We start from the raw sequence: 21637 nt of genomic DNA on the forward strand, positions 1-21637 counted from the left end.
GTATGTTTTTTCTTTTTGTCCCCTAAAACCTTTCCTTACATAATTTTTAATTTTAGCATTCTCTTTGTGAGTAAGAGGCCCCCAATAAGCTCCAAATGCAAAGAAAGTGAACGAAAAGAAAGTCAGCTGTCAGGCTGCCTCCCTGCCACGCTCGGGTCCCTTCCCAGAGGCCTGAACTTCACCCTGATGCCTCCGTATAGGGGTCACAGGAAGCACTTCCACCTACCTCTCCTCCCTGCTCTGTAAACTACAGGCCCAGGGACCATTTAGCTTATTCATCATTGCATCTCCAGAGCTTAGCACAGGGCCTAGCATGTACGATGCATTTAATAAGTGTTTGTTGAATTAATGTATAAATGAATAAATGGATTATATATAGAGTAAAAGGCTTAGGCTAATTTAGCATAGCCAAAAAATATAGTAGATGTGATTTTTCTTGAGATTTTACACTGTTTGAGAAGGACATGTGGAGCTGCAACTCCATGGGCACCAAACAAAGACAGTATGCACCAGGGCATTCCTAAATGCAAGTCCCAAAGCAGAACTTTCTTCAGCTGAGTGTTTCAGACAAGTTCAAGGAGGGAATAAGGCACCACAGATGTGGGGTCTTGCACACAGGGCTTGTTTAAAAAAACTCTGCTGTATTCTCGATCCCATAAAGGGTATGGAGGGAGAGCCACAGTTGTCAAGGAGACAGCTTCTCATCCCAGTTATTAGCCACGTGACAGCATCACCTGCTTCCAGCACCCAGCGCCCTCCCTGGAACAGAGGAAGGCAAAATGCATGCCAGGTCTCCTCCAGCCTGCAGTCATGTCCCTGGGAGGCAAACTCATTTTAGGATGAGTTACTCTGAGAGACCTCGGGATCTGATTATTTTGAGTTTTTTACCCTCTGGGAACGTATTTTATCCCAGAAAGAGATGCACCCCACCAAATTCACTCCCCCACCCCCACATACACATCATCTTATTGTATACCAAAGAAAATTACATTCTTCAGGTCCCCGGAAAGCTTTGTTACACTCATTTTGCATATATATTGTACATTACTCAGGGAGCTGGGTGGAGAAGAGGGCTTTGTTGTGCATATTTGTTCTGGCTATTGTTTATGCAGGTCTGACTGAATGAGGGAACAGTGGGTATCATTTCAATTTCTGATGTCAACATCAAATTACTTATTTAATTTCATGCCTGGCGAAGCATTGTATAGCTACACACAGAATCATTTCACTTCATTTGTTATGCTGTGTTTTCGTGGCGATTGGCTTGCCTTCCAACTGACAGCTTTAATTACGACATGAATTTGATTGCACAGCCGAGGAATTAACATAATGCAACAAAGCATTTAAGCATCCTGCCTTATAACATCCCCCCTCCCAGACACACAAGCACGCAAACACAGACAGACATGTGAAGGAAGAGACACTAAATCCTCATGTACATTAATGATCCATTGGAATTTCAACATTTGCTAGAAAACATACAGAATATTACAATCAGAGGCTCTCCAGATTTGTCAACCTACTACACTCAATTTTTTTTTTTTCTTTTTAAAGAGGAAGAGATTTGTGGCATTAAGTTATGAGTTTTGGACTGGGCAGAAAACTTTGTGGAAAGACCTTCTAATCCACTTCACAAATGTCCATGGTAAAGACATTTCTTCCTTTCCTACTTTCCTTCCTCACCACCAAATTTTTCTTGGCCATATGCCTGCTCCTTTCAATCACAGATGGAGGATTTCAACAGAAATAGCATATATGAAAGAGATTTTCCCTGTCCAATTCTACAACCCCCAAGATTCTGGCTATGGCCTTGCACTCAAGGCTGTACTTGAGGCTACTAAGGCTACTACCCTGGGAACCAGGAGGACCTCTGCCAGCAGAGCATATATAACAGAAGTTCTGAGGCCAAAAGGGCAGAAGTCAGGGTTTGAATGATAGCTCAAAACAAGCATCACATCACTGAGCCTTGATATCTAAAAGGTTAAAAACAGACCATCAAAGATTCTTGTCATATATGCCTAATCTAAGTCTGTATCTAAATACAACTAGAAATATTTGATAGGTTTCACATTTTTCCAAGTCAGAAATTACATGAACACCCCCAAACCACAGGCAACCATAGATTATGCTACATAAATGGAATAAATGTTTAGAAAATCTTTGTTATTGTTTGAAATGCAATATGCTATTTAGTTATCACTTACAGATGAGTATTCATGGGCTTGGTGAAAGTTTCTCATTTTATAGGAGAAGAGACAGACCTCAAGAGGTAACAGGCCTAGGGAAGCAGACACCTGGCAATGCTGGGACTGCCAGAACAATCTGACAGATCTTTTCTTCAGTTGGGGTGATTGGGAAGATAACAAATTGACTTCGACATTCTGGATTTTTCCAGCCAATTCCTAATAAGGAGTAAGTCTTCTTGCTTGGAGACTTAAGGCAAACTCTGCCAAACTGTGAAGCAGAAGTAGCCACAGAATCCAGAAAAGGCTATAAGTCAAACTGATATGTATCTATATCAGAAATGCTTCTGTGGATTCTATAGCATTTGAAATTAGACTATATATCCATGTTTGGGCAAATGCTTTCATTGAAAAATTAAAAAGGGTTTCATTCTTATTTCTTCAAGTGGTAGAGTCACCAATTCATTTATATTTTTAATGTGGTAGGTAGAAATGAGAGCTGTAGAGGGGTTGAGAAAATAGGGTAAGAGAATACACTAGGCAGTTTATATGAGAAGACAGGAATATGAAGAGAAGCTGACCAGCTGGCCATCTAATATGTGCTTTCTGGGCTCATTATAAGACATCTTCTGTTTAATGTGGTCTTTTCGTTCTGCTGTTTTCTTTGCAGATTTGACCACTGCTCCAGCTATCTCTGCAAATTACCGGCCTCGATCTCATTATGCTGCAAAGAAGAGCTTTTTTCCAAACACACTGTGCCTCAATCTCCCTGCTACCATGGGCTGCAGGAACAGTAAGGAATGTACTGTTGCAAGACTTTTTCTGGAAGGGAGAATGTTGCTGCTGACATTCAAGTCTGCAGTGGATATTCATTAAATGCTCATTCTCCTCTTTCTGACTGCCCCCGCCCCCATCTGCCTTTCTTCCCATTGCTGTCATTAAGCCATCTTTGACGCTACTCATTAAACTCATAAAGTTAACATTTTGGTTTCAACAGCTTACCTACAACAAAGGACTTCAGAATTGATTACCCATCTAAAAATGGATGTGCTCCATTCATTATTGATCTACCCAGAGAGGACACGGTTACTATTACATCTCCCTGAGAATGGGATGGGTGTGCACTCCGCCACTGGTTGAGGATCTGGGTTCTGACCCTAGGGCTAATTTAAATGGAATATTTTTAAATTCTTCCAAATCACCAGTTATGTCTGACATCCCTGTGCACCCACCTCCATGATATGCTTTTCTTTCTTAGGAAAGGATCACACTAGGAATCACATGGATAAGCAAGTTTTCTTAGAGTCACAAAACAAGCTAGTTTATAGATTTTCCTGTGGTGTTCTGAAAACCAAGGGCACCTAAAAGAACATGAAATCTCAATCCAAAGAGGTGTACCTTGGATATAAGATTACTAATAGCTGACAAAAGAGAAACACAATTTCTTTGAATGGGGAAATGAACTTCTAGTTACTAGGGGAATTCAAGTAAAAATGGGGGCAAAAACTTGAAAAAGGTATCAAGTGTGGAAATGGCTAGGTCACTTCCAACTTTAATTATTCATCCCTGTGTTATAACTCAATTTAAGTTGTCACCAGCTCTCAGCCCCACACTCAATGTCCTTCTGGTTTCTTTCCCTGATTCCGCTCTTGCTCTTACCCTTATCTGTAGTTCTTCATACAAAAGGCAAAATGAAAATTTTAACTTAAAAATTATAACTCCATTCCTCTTAAAATCTTCCAGTGGCTTCTTAAATAATCCCTAACCTCTTTTACCTGGTGGTGCTAGAAGATATTACTTGATCAGCCCCTGTGCTCGTTTCCTATACTCTAGCCACATAAGCCTTTTTTTCTTTCCCTGAAACACACCATGCTTGTCCTGACTCAGGGCTTCAGAGCTCATTTTTCATCCCGCCCAGAGTGTTCTTTCCCCATATCTTCACAGGGATACCTACGTCTCCTTATTCAGACCTCAGCTCAAATGTCAACTACCATGTGGGGCAGTGCCTCTGTGCCCAGATGAGTAGTACTTTGATCCTGGTGCCAGTCTCAGGGTCACAGAGGACCTGAGCAAGCCACCCAAGGTCACTGTGTTCAAACCATCAGAAGTAATGATCATGTGGACCCAGAAGGAAATGCTTGAGTGCCTGCCCACAGGTTTCTACCCCAACCACGTGGAGCTGACCTGGTGAATAAATAAGTAGGGTCTGCTCATACCCACAGCCCACAAGGTGCAGCCCAACCCACTGCCTGAGCAGCCACCTAAGGGTCCCTGCCACCTCTGGCACAACCTGTGCAACCATTTCTGCTACCAAGTGTAGCTCTAAGGGCTCAAGGATGAAAGCTAGTGGAAACTGGGTACAGCCATGCCCATCTCCCAGAATATCAGTGCTAAGACCTGAATAGACAGACTGTGGCTTCACCTTGGGCAAGTGAGACTCTCCTCTTTTGTTTCTCCACGGGCCATGGTGTTTGCCCTGGGAGCAGGGCATGAAGAACCCATGGACAGTGGGAGATGAGGGAGGCCAGAGCTACCTGCTCACAAGATTGGGGGATCCCCTTACCTCAACAGTGTTCTATCAGCAAAGGGTCCTGTCTACCACCATTCTCATGAGATCCTACTGGGGAAGGCCACCCTGTATGCTATGCTGGTCAGCGCCCTCATGCTGACCATGGTCAAGAACAGCCATGGTCAAGAAAGAAGATTCTTCAGGCCAGCTCCAAATGTGCAACCTGCAGTAACTCTTCACTCTTACCCTGAATCCTCATTTGCCCATTCCCAACCTGTGCTCTGTTTTCCCTCTACGTCTCATCTTCTTCCTGAAAGGATTCCTGTCCCTTCTCTCTACTTTCCCACAGATTGAGTCCCAATCCTAAAGGTGAAATAGACTAAACCAATAAAAATGGTATGGTGGTAAAACAAAAAGGTCACCTAAACAGGAAGGTCTTATCTGATCACCCCAGTTAAAGTATCAAAGCACACCTTTCCTTTCCATTTTGTTTACTTCATAGAGTATATTATATCAGAGAAAACTGCCTTTGTTTCTTCAGAGGTTTATTGTTTGTCTCCCATGTTAGAATGGAAACTACATGAGAGCAGAGACTTCATCTTGTTCACTGCTGTATCTCAAGGGCCCACCCATTACAATATCTAAGACATAAAAGTTATTTGATAAATGTTTGTGAGCAACTGAAACACTGACATACCCAGGAATACTCATGGGAAAGGAATGGTAAAAGGGAAAAACAAACTGTCAGGAAAAAGGGAAATCTGTCACAGATTAAAAAAAAAAAAAAAAAAAGAAAAAAGGGGAAACAAAATATCAAGAGTCTTTCACAGGTCTGAATTAGATTTTCATCTTAAATACAACAATCAGGGAAACTCATTGATGGTATGGCCCGTGTCTGTTTCTTCCTTCATAGTAACTAGCAGGATCAGATGCAGAGTAAAATCTTAGAAAAGGTTTGGAGAGAAGGAGGAAAGGAGAGGACAGGCTAGATGGGTGTTGGGGTATATGTATGGATGGCAGCAGAAATCAAGAAAAATCCCCAAACTGGAGAGATTTGGAGTAGGTAGAGCCTGTCAAAAAGAGACAGAAGAAATGTCTCAACTATGCTCATACGAAGTGGACTAAAGAGCTACAGAACAATAAGATTAGAGAACTGTTCAGCACATGATTGACTATAATTCAATTCCTTTTTTCACTATTTTCTGAAATGTTTCAATTCCTTGAAAGTCTTAAACATTTAAAAAGTGTTAAGCAATTTTCTGGCTTCTCAAAACTAAAAACCTGATCCAGAATTCTTTCAGAAAATAACTAGAAAGTGTCATATCTATATACTCATTTGAATAAAGCACTAAGGGAGCTTGTTTCTAAAGCGTGCTGAGAAGGGCTTGCTAGAAGTGAATTGGGGCTGGCAGAAGGAAAATAAAAAAGCAAAAGTAGGAAGATTTCAAAGAACACATTTAAGAATAAAATCAGCAGTTCAGAGGGACTAAGTGTAAGATTGGGGTGGTGGGGAAAGGGAAGGAGGATGAAGTTAGCATCACACTCCCTTACAACGGGTTCTGCATATGACCCTCAGAAGTGTGGAACTCATTCCTGAGGTATACCAAAAGATCCTGAATGATGAGCTCAGCCCCTCAGAAAAACCATTCTGGAAGCACTGAAGAACACAGAGCAAAAGAGATAGAGACCAGGCAGATGAATCATCTGTGTTAGAATCACGAGGGCATTCAATCAGTTGTAGTAGCAATAAGGACCCAAACACCTCTTCAGAAATAAAATCAGCAGGAAAGTGAGAGGAACGAAGTGGCTATGATAAGTCAGTCAGAGGAAAAACAGAGCTTGACTTTGAGGATGCTCGCTCTGGGATCCAACACTGGGCCAGGGAAATAAGAGGGACAGATGAGGTTTGAGAAAAATAGGTTATGAAACATAGGATAATGAGGATTTTATTGAGAGGAGGGGTTGAGTTTGTTAAGATTGAGATAAGTAGCAGGGCTTGTCAAGTTGACAGTTAAAAAGAAATTCAAATTAAGGAGGGTAAAAAAGGCTTCCTAAGGAAATAGGTCAAATATTTTTTGAGCACTAAGGGTTGCTAGGAACTGTGCTAAGTGATTCAAAGGCATTCTATCAAGTAATCTTTAAAACAGACCTATAAGGTAGGTAAAATGATCTCCATTTTACAGACAAAAAAAAAAAAATGATGGAAAAATCAAGTTCCTTGACCAAAAATAAATAGCAAAATAAATAGCAAAACTTCTTTTCAATTTTGATCTGTTTGTAACCAATGCCCACATCATTTCAAAATTTGAGGCTCTATCTGATTTACTTAAGTGTTTAAATTTAGTCCTTAAGTTTTGACAATTTCTCCCTTAAAGAACGTATGGATATTCATATATTCAATTACTCCCCTTAACTTTTTCCTTAGTGATTAATCTAAACAAGTTATTATGTCTCCTTGATGTGGACAATCTGAAAGTCCTTGTGGCCAATTATTCCCTTCTGGCAATATGGTCTGGGTATATGTAACTTAGAAAAGTCAAGCACATTTGAGTCTTTTAAAGTTTTACCCATGAGTCAAATCCTCCAGTTCCTCTGGAATTCTTTATTCTTACTCCTTTTGCCCATCCCATTAAAAACAAAAAAAAAAGCTGGAATAATATAATATCTTGATTAGCCTCACTTGAGAGTGAATCTCAACTGCAAAAGCACCTAAAAATATCATCAAAAATATCACCAAAGTAGGTGAAAGACTAATGGGAATTTTTATCTTAGCTAAAAAACAGTAGTGGGCATAATGAACTAACAGGGACCAAATTTATTCTCCTACTGAAGCAAGTAAAAAGCTGAAGAAAACATATGGAAAATGGTTTTTTTTAGAAATTGAACAATCAGCAGTGCAGGACAATAATCTTTGAGAGAAGGGAAACAAACAAGATGACCCTTGCAATTTCCCCAGTTTACAGCCTGAAGAGTTTTAAGGCCACAGGTACGTGAGTTGATAAGACAAAAGTTGAAAATCAGGGGAGGCCAGCTAGAATTCTCAAAGCAAATGGGAGTGGAGAGAGCACAGACAGAAAATCCTTAAGCTAGAGAAGGATTCCCTTATAGTCTTTGGTTTAGTAACAATCAACACATACATGTGAGAAACTACCTGAAACAAGGGAAACCACCACCAGAAGGAGCAGGTAGAACAATCCTCAGGGTTCAGGGTGGGGAACAGTTAGCATTCCCCAATAGCCAGGGTGGGGAAACCTTGTAATGCGTTGGACAATTTAGGGTAGACTAAAGACTGTTCTGGTCCTGCCCAAGAAAGCTTAAAAGCAAACCTCAAGAGGATCAAAGTGCTTCCAAGTAACTTAACTGCACCTCAGAACTAAGCTCAAGATTATTTATAAGAACCAAACACATCCAGAATGCAACAAGGTAAAATTCATAATGGCTGGCATCCAATAAAAAATTTACCAGGCATGCAAAAAAACAGGAAAATATGACCCACAATGGGAAGAAAAAACAATCAATAGAAACAGACCCAGAAATGACAGATGACAGAATTAGTAGACAAGGATATTAAAAGTTATAATTAATTATTTTCCACATGTTCAACAAAGACGACGAAAGCATACGCATGTTAAGGAGCGATACTGAGATACTTAAAAAGAAACAAAAGCAAAACCCAGTATTGGTCTTTGACTCAATCTTCTCACTCTCTGACAGTCATTAAAGTATTAATTACTAGTTCTCTTTCAATAAAAAATGGGAGCATCTTTATTTTTTAAAATATTGTGTTGGCTTGCTTGTGTTCTAGTTTACTAATGCTGCCGGAATTCAAAACACCAGAGATGGACTGGCTTTTATAAAAGGGGTTTATTTGGTTACACAGTTACAGTCTTAAGGCCATAAAGTGTCCAAGGTAACACATCAGCAATTGGGTACCTTCACTGGAGGATGGCCAATGGTGTACAGAAAACCTCTGTTAGCTGAGAAGGCAAGTGGCTGGCATCTGCTCCAAAGTTCTGGTTTCAAAATATCTTTCTCCCAGGATGTTCCTCTCTAGGCTGCAGTTCCTCAAAAATGTCATTCTTAAGTTGCACTTGGGATATTTGTTCTCTCTCAGCTTCTCTGGAGCAAGAGTCTGCTTTCAACGGCCATCTTCTAACTGCCTCTCATCTGCAGCTCCTGTGCTTTTTTCAAAGTGTCCCTCTTGGCTGTAGCAAGCTTGCTCCTTCTGTCTGATCTTATATAGTCCGCCAGTAATTTCATTCAGACTCACCCAATGGGTGGGCCAACACCTCCATGGAAATTATCCAATCAGAGTCATCACCCACAGTTGGGTGGGGCACATCTCAAAGAATTACAATCTAATTAACACTGATAGTCTGCCCACACAAGATTACATCAAAGATAACGGTGTTTGGGGGGACATAATACATTCAAACTGGTACAACATGTCAAAGGCTTTCATCTCAGTAGATATTAGATCTATTGGGACTGAGGTAAGATTCTGCAACCTCAGGCCACCCACATGAAGGATGTTAACTGGCTGGAGCTTTTGACGATAAGGTATAGACAAACCTTACCAAATGACTGGAACATCTCACTAAATGCCCATTTCTTTTGATCTAATGGAAAGTGAGTTCAGGGAAACTAATCAAAAGATCTCAGGGGACTGTGCTCTTGTCCCCTGTCCTGATGTGGTTTTCATTTCTCCGCTTTATAAAGTTTAACCCTGGAATGATTTCCATAAGCAAGGGTCAAATGAGATCTTGTATTGCTAGCATAACAAAATCTGATAAGGAAATTTATTTAACTATTATCTTCAACAATGCAGGTAAGAAAGGTTGTTATGGTTTTTATTACTATAACTCATAGTTCCATAACAAAATTAATGAAACATATGAACACACAAGGAAACAAACACTTACATGCAGAAACACTCACATTCACAGCACAAGACTGAGTCAGGATCCGTTATTTATATAACTGACAGTTGATGACAAAGAAAGAAGGGGCAGCAATGATCTACAACTAAGGCATTAAAAATGTTATTTAAACAATTATACTTTGTTTTTTCCACTTAATTTTTGGAAGAATTCAATATCCCATATATCAAATCTTACCCTAAAACTCACAAGCATTCCTGAGAAGGGCAGAAAGGTGACTGTGTCTTGGGGTTGCCACCTTGGCCAACAGAAAGATGGATGAGAGACTGCTGTCATGGAATGACACATTGTCCTGCAGTGTTCTTCAAACTTTTATGTTTGTGGACACCTCTCAGTAAAAATACGCTTTGAGCACACACTCCTAAAACACATGTGCTTATAAATTGTATACACGAACTCTTTATTAAATTGAATATTAGTAAAGTTTAATTTATTTTTCTTTAGACAAAAATAAATACTACTATTTTCTTCCTATAACTCAGTGGACCATCTTGCACACCATAATGAAGGCCATCACTTTAGAGTATTAAAAAAAGACGAAAGGAGGCGAAGGTTTTGCTCTCATTTTACAGCCCCACTCCACATCTTGAGCCAAGAGACTCTGAACTGCTGCCCCTTACTTTCTTGGTAGTGTCTCAATCTGTTAACATGGCTTTCTCGGTGCCAATAATAAGTTTCTGTCTATTCGACACATTTTACAAGAGCATTTCCAAGTCCTGCTCTTGGGGGAAAAGATGGGTCAGAATACTGACACATGACACATGTGGAAAGAAGGCAAGAGAGTCCCAAGACAGCCAGGTGGTTGTCAGGACTGGCAAGTGGAACTTGTCCTGTTGATGAACAGGAGGCTGGAAAATGGTGAGAACCAGGTCTAGAGGGTTGACAAACCCCTCAAGGAGGTAGATTGCAGTCTCACAAGATTCTTCCCCCAGAAACCAGTCAAGAAATTTAATTCCTTCTCTCACCAAATAAGTGATAAGTCATCCTTCCAATAGTAATCAAATGACAGAAAGGGATTGTTACCAGCTCCACAGAACTTACAAAAAGCCCATGGTTAAATGAGGCCATTTCCATCTCTCAGTTGTAGCACTGACTGACTCCCCCTTTCATCCGCATTATCATTTTTCTTTTTAGTCTTTGGTTTCTAAGCTGACAAACACTTCCACTTACCTTATAATTTGTTACAATACATTTCAGGTAAAACTAGCGAGTAGAATGACACCATTAATGCATGGCTCAACCATCTGTACACCAAAGAAGTGTCAACTGCAATGGGTGGGTATACAAAGTGAACTAAAGGGTTGGGGGTGTTGGGGAATTGAGACCTTACTCAAGGGATTTGTGGTCTGGTGACTTTCATTGACTTTTTTTTTTTCTTTTTCATTTCTTAACTTACATCGCTGAGTCGCTCCCGGGAGCTGCTCCGCTGGAAGCCCTTGGATTCTCCACTGGCACTTTCACTGTCACTGTCCCTGCAGCTGTTCTGCCCTGGCTTGAGCTAAAGGCAAAAGAGAAGAGCAAAAAGGAGAGAGTCAGCAGTCTCCTTAAACAACCGTTTCTTAGCACCTGTTCTTTGAGCCTTGTCAAAAATGAACAATTTAAGGTCCTGGTCTTTGGCATTCTTCTCATTTTCTGAATAGTGCCAAGGCAAACTGCCACAGAAAAAAGCACAGAGGGTAGAATAAGCAAAACATTTAACAGAAAATGTCAATGTAGAGAAAAGAGTGAGTAAACCTTAAATAAACACCTGAAAATTATAACCAAAGTTGATATATCTCAGAAAGCAGTCTTCCTTGGGACTTTTCTTTTCTGTTCCATTGTGATTTTTATTCAAAAGTTTAAAAAAAAGATAAAAAACACTGAATAAGCGAAAGCATGATTACATCAACTATGATTTCCAACCTTACTTCTTCTGTCCTCTTCTGAGAAAACAAACAACAAAACTATAAACAAACAAACAAACAAAAAAAAACAAGGTTGTTTTTTCTGGGAGAAAAGGATGAGATACTGTTACACTATCTTTCAACCACTGGGAAGACACTAAAGGATCTTGTTTTTTTTGAGACAACATTCTGGAGGTCTCCTGTCGGACATTTAAAAAGAGCAGATTAAGACCTACAGTTTAGGTAAATTAAGTCAGCACTCTTTCAATGAATACGTATTAAGGGCTTAGTTTTTGCCAAGTACTAAGTGCCAGAGAGATAACATGCTAAACAAACTGTGCCGGTTTGGATGTATTATGTCTCCCAAAACGCCATGTTCTTTAATGCAATCTTGCTGGGGGCCAACGCATTAGTGATGATTAGATTGGAATCTTCAGATTAGGCTGTTTCCATGGAGATGTGACCTACCCAACTGTGGGTAATAACTTTGATTAGATTATTTCCATGGAGGTGTGGCCCCACCCATTCAGCATTGATCTTGATTAGTTAACTGGAGCCCTATAAAAGTTCACAAACAGAAGGACCTCAGAGCTGCTGCAGCTTAGAGAGACATTTTGGAGATGGCTGTTGAAAGCAGACATTTGCTAGTCTAGACTTCACCTGGGAGAAACTAAGAGAACACCCTCAGACACCTAGAGAGGAACTCAGACGGCTCAAGAGGAATGTCCAGGGAGAAAGCCAATTTGAAACCAGAACTCCGGAGCAGACCCAGCCATGTGCATTCCCAACTAACAGAGGTTTTCCGGAGACCACTGGCCATCCTCCAGTGAAGGTACCCGATTGTTGATGCCTTACCTTGGATACTTTATGGCCTTAAGACTTTAACTTTGTAACTAAATAAACCCCCTTTTTAAAAGCTGATCCATTTCTGGTGTTTCGCAAAATGGCAGCATTAGCAAAGCAGAACACAAACAAACAAAAAATATCTGTGATCTTATGAAGCTTACATTCAGTACTGTCTACACATTTACTCAGGTCTGATTTTTCATGAAAAATGGAGCCCACAGAATTGGGAACCATTCATCTATATGAGTCACACACATGTGGACCATTAGTCTATGATGTCAACACCAATCACATCTGCAGAAGCCCCAAGCACCGTTATTGAGGTTTTAAGTCATAGCGCCTTCCTAATATTCTCAGTCCCCTTCCTAATGTTCCCAATATAGCAAGAGAAAGACAGTGCAAGATAAGAAGAAATAACAACACAAGGAAATACATGCTAAATGAAAATCAAAAAAGAGCCAGTGATGTACAGAGGTGATTTCTGAAGTCTTGCATTTTAAAAGCAGACTGACCTCATATGGCTGAGAGAATGGGGGAAGGCACTCCCGATGGGGGAAAGGCAGAAAGAAGAGGCAGGGAAAGCAACATGCCAGGAAATGATCAGAAGGCGTCTTACCTGAAACAAAGAGTTCCTTTTGGGAGGAAATAGGACAGGGGTGCACAGATCAGAACATGCAAAGTCTCAAACACAACACAAGATCCATTTTTCTGGGCAAGAGAGAACTTCAGAGAGCAGAAAAAGTGATAGGTAGCAAAACTTTGGCCTGTAGGCTTTTAAGTGACTCTGGAGCCAAGGAGGAAGACATAACCAAAGTGAACAGAGAGTGAGTTTAAATCAACATCCTTGTACCTTTAAATGTGCCTCTTTAAAATTACAGTTCAGACCCCTCTTTGGGTCATACAACATCCCCATGACAGAGCATTCTTTTTTGCTTTCAACCTCTCTACAAATCCACTTTTATCACTCTCTTCTAAGATACCTTTCTCTAGGAAGTCTTCTGTAAAAGAGACCAGAAAGTTGTTTCTAATTTTACTTTGTATCCTCCTGAGTCTCTAAATACTTAGTTTTCTCCTAAGGTAGTGCTAAACCTGCTAATTCTAAATTAATTCAGTTGTAAGCCAAATGAGCCTTTTATTATTACTATGGAATAAAAATTCAGAATATTGTCACTTCTTCAAGTATTCACTGTTATACTTATAAAGGAGGATTCAATCTAAAATGAACATCACTTTCTCTCAATTTCCTGAACATGTCCATTCCTGCCCTGCCCTGTTTCACACACTCATCTTCTCAATATTTCTGGGGTCAAGGTTTTTTTTAAAGCTCAGATCTTATCTCCTCCACTATTGTCTTTGAAGACCTGTTTCATTCTATGCTTATTTTTTTAAACACGACTCAAGAGTTTTTAGCTAGCATATCATTCTTAATTATAAACCTTTGATAATTATGATCCATTTTTAAGTTTTAAAAGACCATTTATTAAATGTAACAGTTATACTGATATTAAAATCTGTATCTGGAGAGAGCCCTCTAATTTGTAAGCAGTGTCACAACTGTTATTCCACTGGTCCTCTGAGTTGAGTAAGAGCATGTAAAGCTACCTCGAATTTATGGATGAAGAAACAAATAGAGCAATCGATTTGCTCAGAATTAGGCAAGAAATCCAGGGATAAAATCCATGTCTCTACTGCCTACCGCTCTCTTCATTTCAATTCTTAGTGCCCCGTTAGATGTTTAAATTTAACAATGAAATAATAATTCTGCAGCATATTAGTATTCTCCATTTAAAATATTTTTAATACATCTGTGGTACCTGGCTGTATTCACAAAGTAAGGAATATGGTTAGGTGACCATTGATCAAGAAATGCTTATAAAAACTCAGATCTGAAACTTAGATGAAAAATACATCTCCATCAGGGAATTAAGAATATAAGATGAGGAATGACTATGGTTTGTTAAGTTCTGAGGGGTATGGCAGGAACAAGTTCGCAGAAATGTAGTTATTTTAGGTTATTTGTTTTTCTTATTTCTTTGCTGGGTTATAGGCTGTTTATTTTCTTGGGGTAGAGAAGGAACATGTTGGAAGCAATGCAGTTATTTTAGGTTATATGTTTTATCTTATTCCTTTGTTTTGGTTTCATCTGAAATGTTTTATTTTTCTTAATTTTTTGATAAATTAAAAAGAAATTTAAAAAAATATGCAGCGCCACCCCCCACCTCCCCCCCCCCCCCCCCCGGAGCTGGGGAAAATGCAGAGGTGTCAGGCTTCCTCACTTGGACGGTTGCTGATGTTCTCACAAACACTGAGGACTGGCGTTTGATGTGCCGAACCCTCTATTACAGGATGTGCCCTTATGAAGCTTGTTATTGCAAAAGAGACACTAGGCCTGCTTATAACTGTGCCTAGGAGTCTCTCCCTGAATACCTCTTTGTTGCTCAGATGTGGCCCTCTCTCTCTCTCTATCTAAGCCACCTTGGCAGGTGAATTCACTGCCCTCCCCCCTACATAGGACCTGACTCCCAGGGGTGTAAATCTCCCTGGAAACACAGGATATGACTCCCGGGGATGAATCTGGACCAACATCATGGAATTGAGAACATCTTCTTGACCAAAAGCAGGATGAGAAGTGAAACGAAATAAAGTTTCACTGAGAGATTCCAAACGGAGTTGAGAGGTCACTCTGGTGGGCATTCTTATGCACTATATAGATAACCCTTTTTAGGTTTTAATGTATTGGAATAGATAGAAGTAAATACCTGAGACTATCAAACTGCAACCCAGTAGCCTTGAATCTTGAAGATGACTGTATAACTATGTAGCTTACAAGGTGTGACAATGTGATTGTGAAAGCCTTGTGGATCACACTCCCCTTTATCCAGTGTATGGATGGATGGGTAAAAAAATGGGGACCAAAAAAACTAAAGGAAAAATAGGGTGGGGGGGATGATTTGGGTGTTCTTTTTTTACTCTTATTTTTTTTTATTCTTATTTTCACTTTTTCTGGTACAAGGAAAATGTTCAAAAAATAGATTGGGGTGATGAATGAAAAACTATATGACGCTAATGTGAACAATTGATTGTACACTTTGGATGACTGTATGGTATGTGAATATATCTCAGTAAAATTGAATTTAAAAAAAATGAATGTAAGAGCATCAGGGCTTTTCCTAATAACCAACTGCTTAAAAAAAAACCCTGGATCTTACTTTTGGGCCTTGTCCATGAGTCTTCAAGAGAGGAAAATGAGTCTTCAAGAGAGGAAAATGATGACTTCGACAAGGCCCAACAAGAGAATTCAGTGGTCCTGACGTCAATTACCTCACTAAATGTTGATCTGGGCTAAAGGCAGGCTGTGAAAGCAAAACTCCAAAAGGACTGAGAGGAAACAGCTTGCTAGCCTCCCCTGTGCCCTGCCAGCAAAAGCACGTCAGCAAATACTCTTCAGAGAGCCTTCCATAAAATCCACCCCCACGCTACCCCTTTCTCTTCCAAAGCTGGGCTCAAGTTTAAAGGAAACTTAGGATTTTAAGCTGTCAGACAGCTCAATATTTCAAAGAAATGGACTGACTACAGTAAGTACTAAAGCTAAACCAGAAGATTTAAGGCAAAGAAGTATTCACTCCTAATCCCATGAATACATTTTCAAACTGGCATTTTTAGCCACATTCAATGGAGCATTTGGGGTAGCATAACTAACTCAGAAACTGTAATCCTTCGCCTGAAATTCCCAGCTCTTACCTACAACCAAGAGACAATACAAAGGTCAGGTGCTGGCTTAAACATTTAAAGACCAAAGAAAAAACGATCTGCTTGCATTGATTCATCCAAACAACCATGGCTGCTCTGTTACAAAAGCTTTTGCCATAACTGATGCAATGAAATTTCTTACCATCAGCTTTTAAATATTTCAGGACCTTATTTACTTAAAAACTGTTGTAACCCACTGTCTAATTCCAGAAGTTTCTTCTCACTAGAATATTCATCCAAAATGGAAGGAAACTAGTATCTGACATGAATGGCAGTAATTCTGTCAATAAGATTAACATCTTTCATAAAACATAAGAAGTTAGTTTGCTTTTCTTTAGAGTTCACTGTCAACAATACATTCTCCAAACACTGAAACTGTGATCTCACTACTAATTATTATTAATGGTTAATTAGGAAAATAACAATCCATGGTTTTATCACTGCTAATAAATATATAACAAAGTTCCGTGACCCTGGGCTGAATGAAGGTGAAGCAATTCTGCGCATACCTGCCAAGCATCTGTAAGCCAGGCTCACCCATTCCTTAAAACTTAGTACATGGCATTCTAAGATGTTAGATGCCCAGCAGGAACCATTAACCCTTCAAACAAACTTTACAGAAGGATAAAGTATTTGGAGAAGATATATATGCTTGGAACTTGAGAGGAATGATGTGCATAATGCAATGCAATGCAGAATAGCGTTCAAAAGTAATCTCTTTCCACAGTTTTGGCTCCTCAAAGCCACATAAATCCCATTTAAGACTGCTGAGTTTTTCTGTAGAGATCTAAGTGAACTCTATTACGTGTTTTAAAAATGTATCAATGAACTCAACACCTTTTTTTCAGAGAACTTTTATAACACACCTGTAGACTTCACTACCATCAAAGCAGCAAATCTTGAATCTCATGAAAAATATATATTTTTTTCCAAAATAAAAAAAAAAGTCTCCAAATTTTCATTCTGAAATGGGGGAAAGTTTCATGGGTTAAGTGGAATTTTAACTATTTATTCCTTTGACTTTAAAAGGATCCCAGATGAGAGAGACATGAATCAAACTAAAGAACTTAATGAAAAAAACTGACACACTGAAATAGGTTAACAGGAAAATAACTACTACAGATAAACGAAAGTACAAACTTGAAAAGAGAGAGCTAATTTTTTTAAAGAAATGAAAAGCACTGAATTTTTAAATATAACAAGTTTGGTCTAAAAGCAAACAAAAACAAAAACAAAAACTAAACAGGAAAAAAAGCAACCGATCAAATTCTAGAAAGTAGAACAGAGAAAAGAATTAAAGGAAGCAAAATTCCTCTGGGATCATACAGTCAGAAGTTATTATTTTGTTCCTGTCTTTGATAGATAAAGAGTTTTATGCAAGTGTTTGATAATCTTAAAAGCTAACCAGTAGTAAAATTTAAATATAAAAATCTTGCCTTCCAAATCACCATCAAATATAAAAGGATTCAAGTCATAATGGAGAAATGCAGAGAAAATTATGGAAAACAGCAAGAAAGTAAAACCATAAGGTCAAGTATATTAGTTATGATAATAACATAAATGGATTAAAATTCCATTTAAAAAACCCAAATAAGGGCATCTAGTTTGTATTGGGATAGATGAATGAATGAATTGAAATCCAACCATTTGTTACTTTAAAGGACTCCTAATTTTTTTTATAAGAGAGGGGGAGAAAAGACAAAAGGTTAGAAATAAACGGACACATGAAATCATGTCAAAGACATCACTTTATAAAAGATAAAATTTTTTTTACATTTCTGTCATATACTTTTACATGTCAATAATATAAAGTAAAAATATTTTAAATAATTCAAGAAACCAACAGAAGGTGGGAAACTTTAACATTGTACTAACGAAGGCAAGAAAACAATAGAAAAGGATATTAGATATTAAAAACATATTTTGGACCTCAGCAATATATACAATTTGTATCTTACAAAGAGAGACCACAACTTCTAGAGCATCCATGGGACATTACCACCAATCAAGAATGTATTTTGGTCGCCAAGAAAATCAGAATAAATTTCAAAATGTAGAAATTACATGAACAGCATTCTCTGACTATAATGAAAATTAATGACATTATTTTACACAACCAAATAACCATATCACCTAGAGCTGTTTTTAAAAAACTCTCCACAATTATAATTCTGTCAAACAGGAAATTACAAACAAGCCACTGAAAAATTAACAAAATGAAAATTATAAATATGTAAATTTGAAAACATACAGAATGCTGTAAAATCTGTGTTAGTGGTTAGCTCATGGATATAATGCATTTTCTGTTGAATAGTAGAGAATAGAAACAAATAGCCTAATTATAGAGATCAAAAAGAAACAAGACAAAAAAATAACTACAGGGAAAACTACAGGAAGGAAATATTATAAATGAAAAGAACATAATGAATCAGAAATTAAATGGTGTGGAATAAACTTGAGTATAATTGGGGGAAAAACACAGAGATAAAAGAGATATAAATCTCATAAATCTAGGTATACAAAGAGACAAAAAGCAAAATCAAAAATAGAAATAAAAATATCATTACAAACAAATTAAGTTATAGTACTAAACAATATCCTATGGTGGTAATTTCAAAACCACAATCAAGTAATGTGAGGTTTAAAATTTTAAAGAAGATTTTACAAAATTTGTTCCAGAGCATGAAAATATATGGAAAACTAATCTGTGCCAAAATCTGATAAGGAAACTCAAAAAGGAATGACCTTCCCAATTATGAAATACTGTTTGTTAATTGAATTTAATAATAAATTAAAGGAGAGTTCACCATGTTCTGAGAGAAGTTTTCACAAGATTATAAGATTCCATAAATTTGCAAATGGGCACGGGAGAAATTTTTTAGATGATGGCAGTATTAAAAAACTATATATATTTACTAAACATTCAATTGAAAACTTACAATGGGTGAATTTTACAGTATGTAAATTACACCTCAATAAAGCAATTTATTTATATTAAAAAGATCCTATCAGTTTAATTTCTTACTCTAGGAAAAACCCCCGCTTTCTTAAGGACTCATCTGATTTGATTAGGTTCACCCCAGATAATCTCCCTTTCTTAGTCAACTGTGCCCTATAAAATAACCTAACTGTGAGAGTAAAATAGGTCATATTCACAGACCCAGGAATTATGCAGGATAGATAACACAAGAAGCCAGAATTCTGCCACCATAATGGGTTTAAAAAGTAAAGAAAAGGAGAAATTGCCTCCAAATTCATATATCAAAAATCACGGCAATGGAATTACAGAAATTTTGTTAATGCAAAATAAGACATAAGATTCCTGGATATGCTTGAACTTTATAAAGTCAATTATCCATGTAAATTCTGTTCCAATATTTAAGGTATTACTGCAAACAAAATGACTTGAAGTTTGTATTGTTAGTTTGGAAAATGAAAATAAATGAAGCACTTCCACTTGCCAATGACATATATTCTTCAACCTTTTAAGGAGTGCAGTGAACTTCATAACAGTAGAAAAAAAACAAAGTTAATAAAATAAAGGAAAATAAGCCAAGATCATTCTAACTACATAGTCTCAAACACAAACAAAAAGCAATTAAGACAATCAAGGGCAATCTGACCAACTCAGATATCCTTCCGGTAGACAAACTCAACCCAGGCCAGAGAACTTAATAACGTTCTATTGCTTACCAAGAGAATCGAAACTCTACTCTCTAGGATTTGGCCAAGACGCTTTCACGATACTATTTCTTCATAACTTAATAACGTGAAGACAAGAGAATGGAAGTATAAAAAAGTAGAGCTTGGTATATAACTCACATCTCTATACACAACTTGGGTGCTATTCCTAGGTTGATTTATGTTGACAAAAGGCATGGTAATATACCTGACTTTTCACTGTTGGCCAAAAAGGAAGTCTAAATAATTATAAGGATAAAAAAGATATACGAAGAATGGGATTAAAGAGAAAAGGATGAATGAACAGGAAGTGTCTGGCATTCCTTGGTATGACCGTGAACTAAACTTGTGGGCTTTGTGATCATACAAAAACAGTTTAGATTTCTTACACTTCAGAAAAGTTCTGCCACTTTTGTTCTTGAAACACTGATTATATGTAATTTAAGAAATTTTAGACAGTCAGCTGTAGGATTATAAAATGAAAAGCAGCATATAATTACAGTGAGTTTAATAAACCTTCATCCTGGCATTTGAGAATTTCAAAAGTACTTGTTCAGTTGAAGGTCAAAAACTTTTACTAAGAGAAGTTAATAGCTCTCTTCATATTATACATACTTATTGATGAAATTGCCACTTTGAAGTAATTTGGATAATGTGAAGCATTTAAAATCTATTTATTTTACCTTCTAACAAGTGTTTTAAAGAAAAAAAAAATACTTGTCTTATTCTTTTAAAATCAATACAGTAAAAACTTCTTCCAACATATTCCACAATGGTGGAAACCTTTCAAAATGTACACTGATTTCTTAAAAATACATATGTATATGTGTGTGTGTATACACACACACACACACACATATAATATTTATAAAAGAAATCCAATTGATTATGGAAGTAAATATATTCTCCATGGTAAAGTTTTAAATGAGAAGTTGCTTTCTATAGAGATGGCATAAGTTTGTTCTTGTCACACTGCAAAGGAATGGTTAATGACCTCCAGTACCAGGGTACTCCATCTAGCAAGGGGATGTATTCCTGGAAACAGAAGACTGAATGAATTAAGCACACAGTTCCATAGGGTCATTGTAGCACCATGTCAGTGACGTTCCCCTACCCTGCACTGTCCTGCATCACCTGTTTGCATTACCTGTGTGGCCCCTGAGGAATCTGAGTTAGAGAATCACGGTTTACGACAAACTTCACTTCCTTATAGCAAGTGATTTTCACTACCAAAAGATTTAAAATGTTGAAGCCTCCTGGTTTTTAATCTAGGGAAAACACACAAGGACTGAGTTAATCTGATTTTGAACAAGGGAAGAGGGAGTAAAGGAAGCTCATATACAGAATCATACATTTCCCAACTATCAATCATTCTTCACCTAAACACTTAGCATTTCTTCAAGATACAGAAAGACACAAACATGAAAATTTTCCAATTCTTGGCACGGGTACATGCATACATTTTCAGCTGAACATGCATACATTTACGTAGAAAGCACCTGACTATTCTTCCTAATCAAACACATGAGAAGACAAATAGTAGGTCCTTGGAGGCATAAATTGGGATCCCATGTGGAGGTTAGTTTTCTCCACTGTAGATCTATACATCTTGCAGTCAGAAATACGACGACACTAAGATAAGACTTTTCTTTTTGAGGATATGAAAGGAAATGCACCAATGCTTGGTTATCACAAAGACAAAGTCTAGTAAATGAAGTGTTTGTTCCTGGTTCCTGCAGCTACAGTGCTAACATATTCTCAGTGGCATCCAAAATATATCATTGGCTCCCTGTAATCAAGAAAAGAAATACTTAATATGCCCATTACACAGAACAAATACACAAT

The 21637-nt window shown here is 37.9% G+C and overlaps 1 protein-coding gene across 2 annotated transcripts in view; it reads right to left on the minus strand.

Annotated features, from left to right (window-relative positions):
* Positions 1 to 21637, minus strand: part of AUTS2 (activator of transcription and developmental regulator AUTS2) — a 1176422-nt gene that overhangs the window by 679124 nt on the left and 475661 nt on the right. For both annotated transcript variants that reach the window (XM_037814365.1, XM_037814366.1), the window contains exon 3: positions 11029 to 11130. In XM_037814365.1, the coding sequence (XP_037670293.1) occupies positions 11029 to 11130 (102 nt within the window). The remainder of the gene's footprint in view (positions 1 to 11028; positions 11131 to 21637) is intronic.

The sequence above is a fragment of the Choloepus didactylus genome, chromosome 21 (assembly GCF_015220235.1).
Source record: "Choloepus didactylus isolate mChoDid1 chromosome 21, mChoDid1.pri, whole genome shotgun sequence".
In the NCBI taxonomy this organism is placed as follows: Eukaryota; Metazoa; Chordata; class Mammalia; order Pilosa; family Megalonychidae; genus Choloepus; species Choloepus didactylus.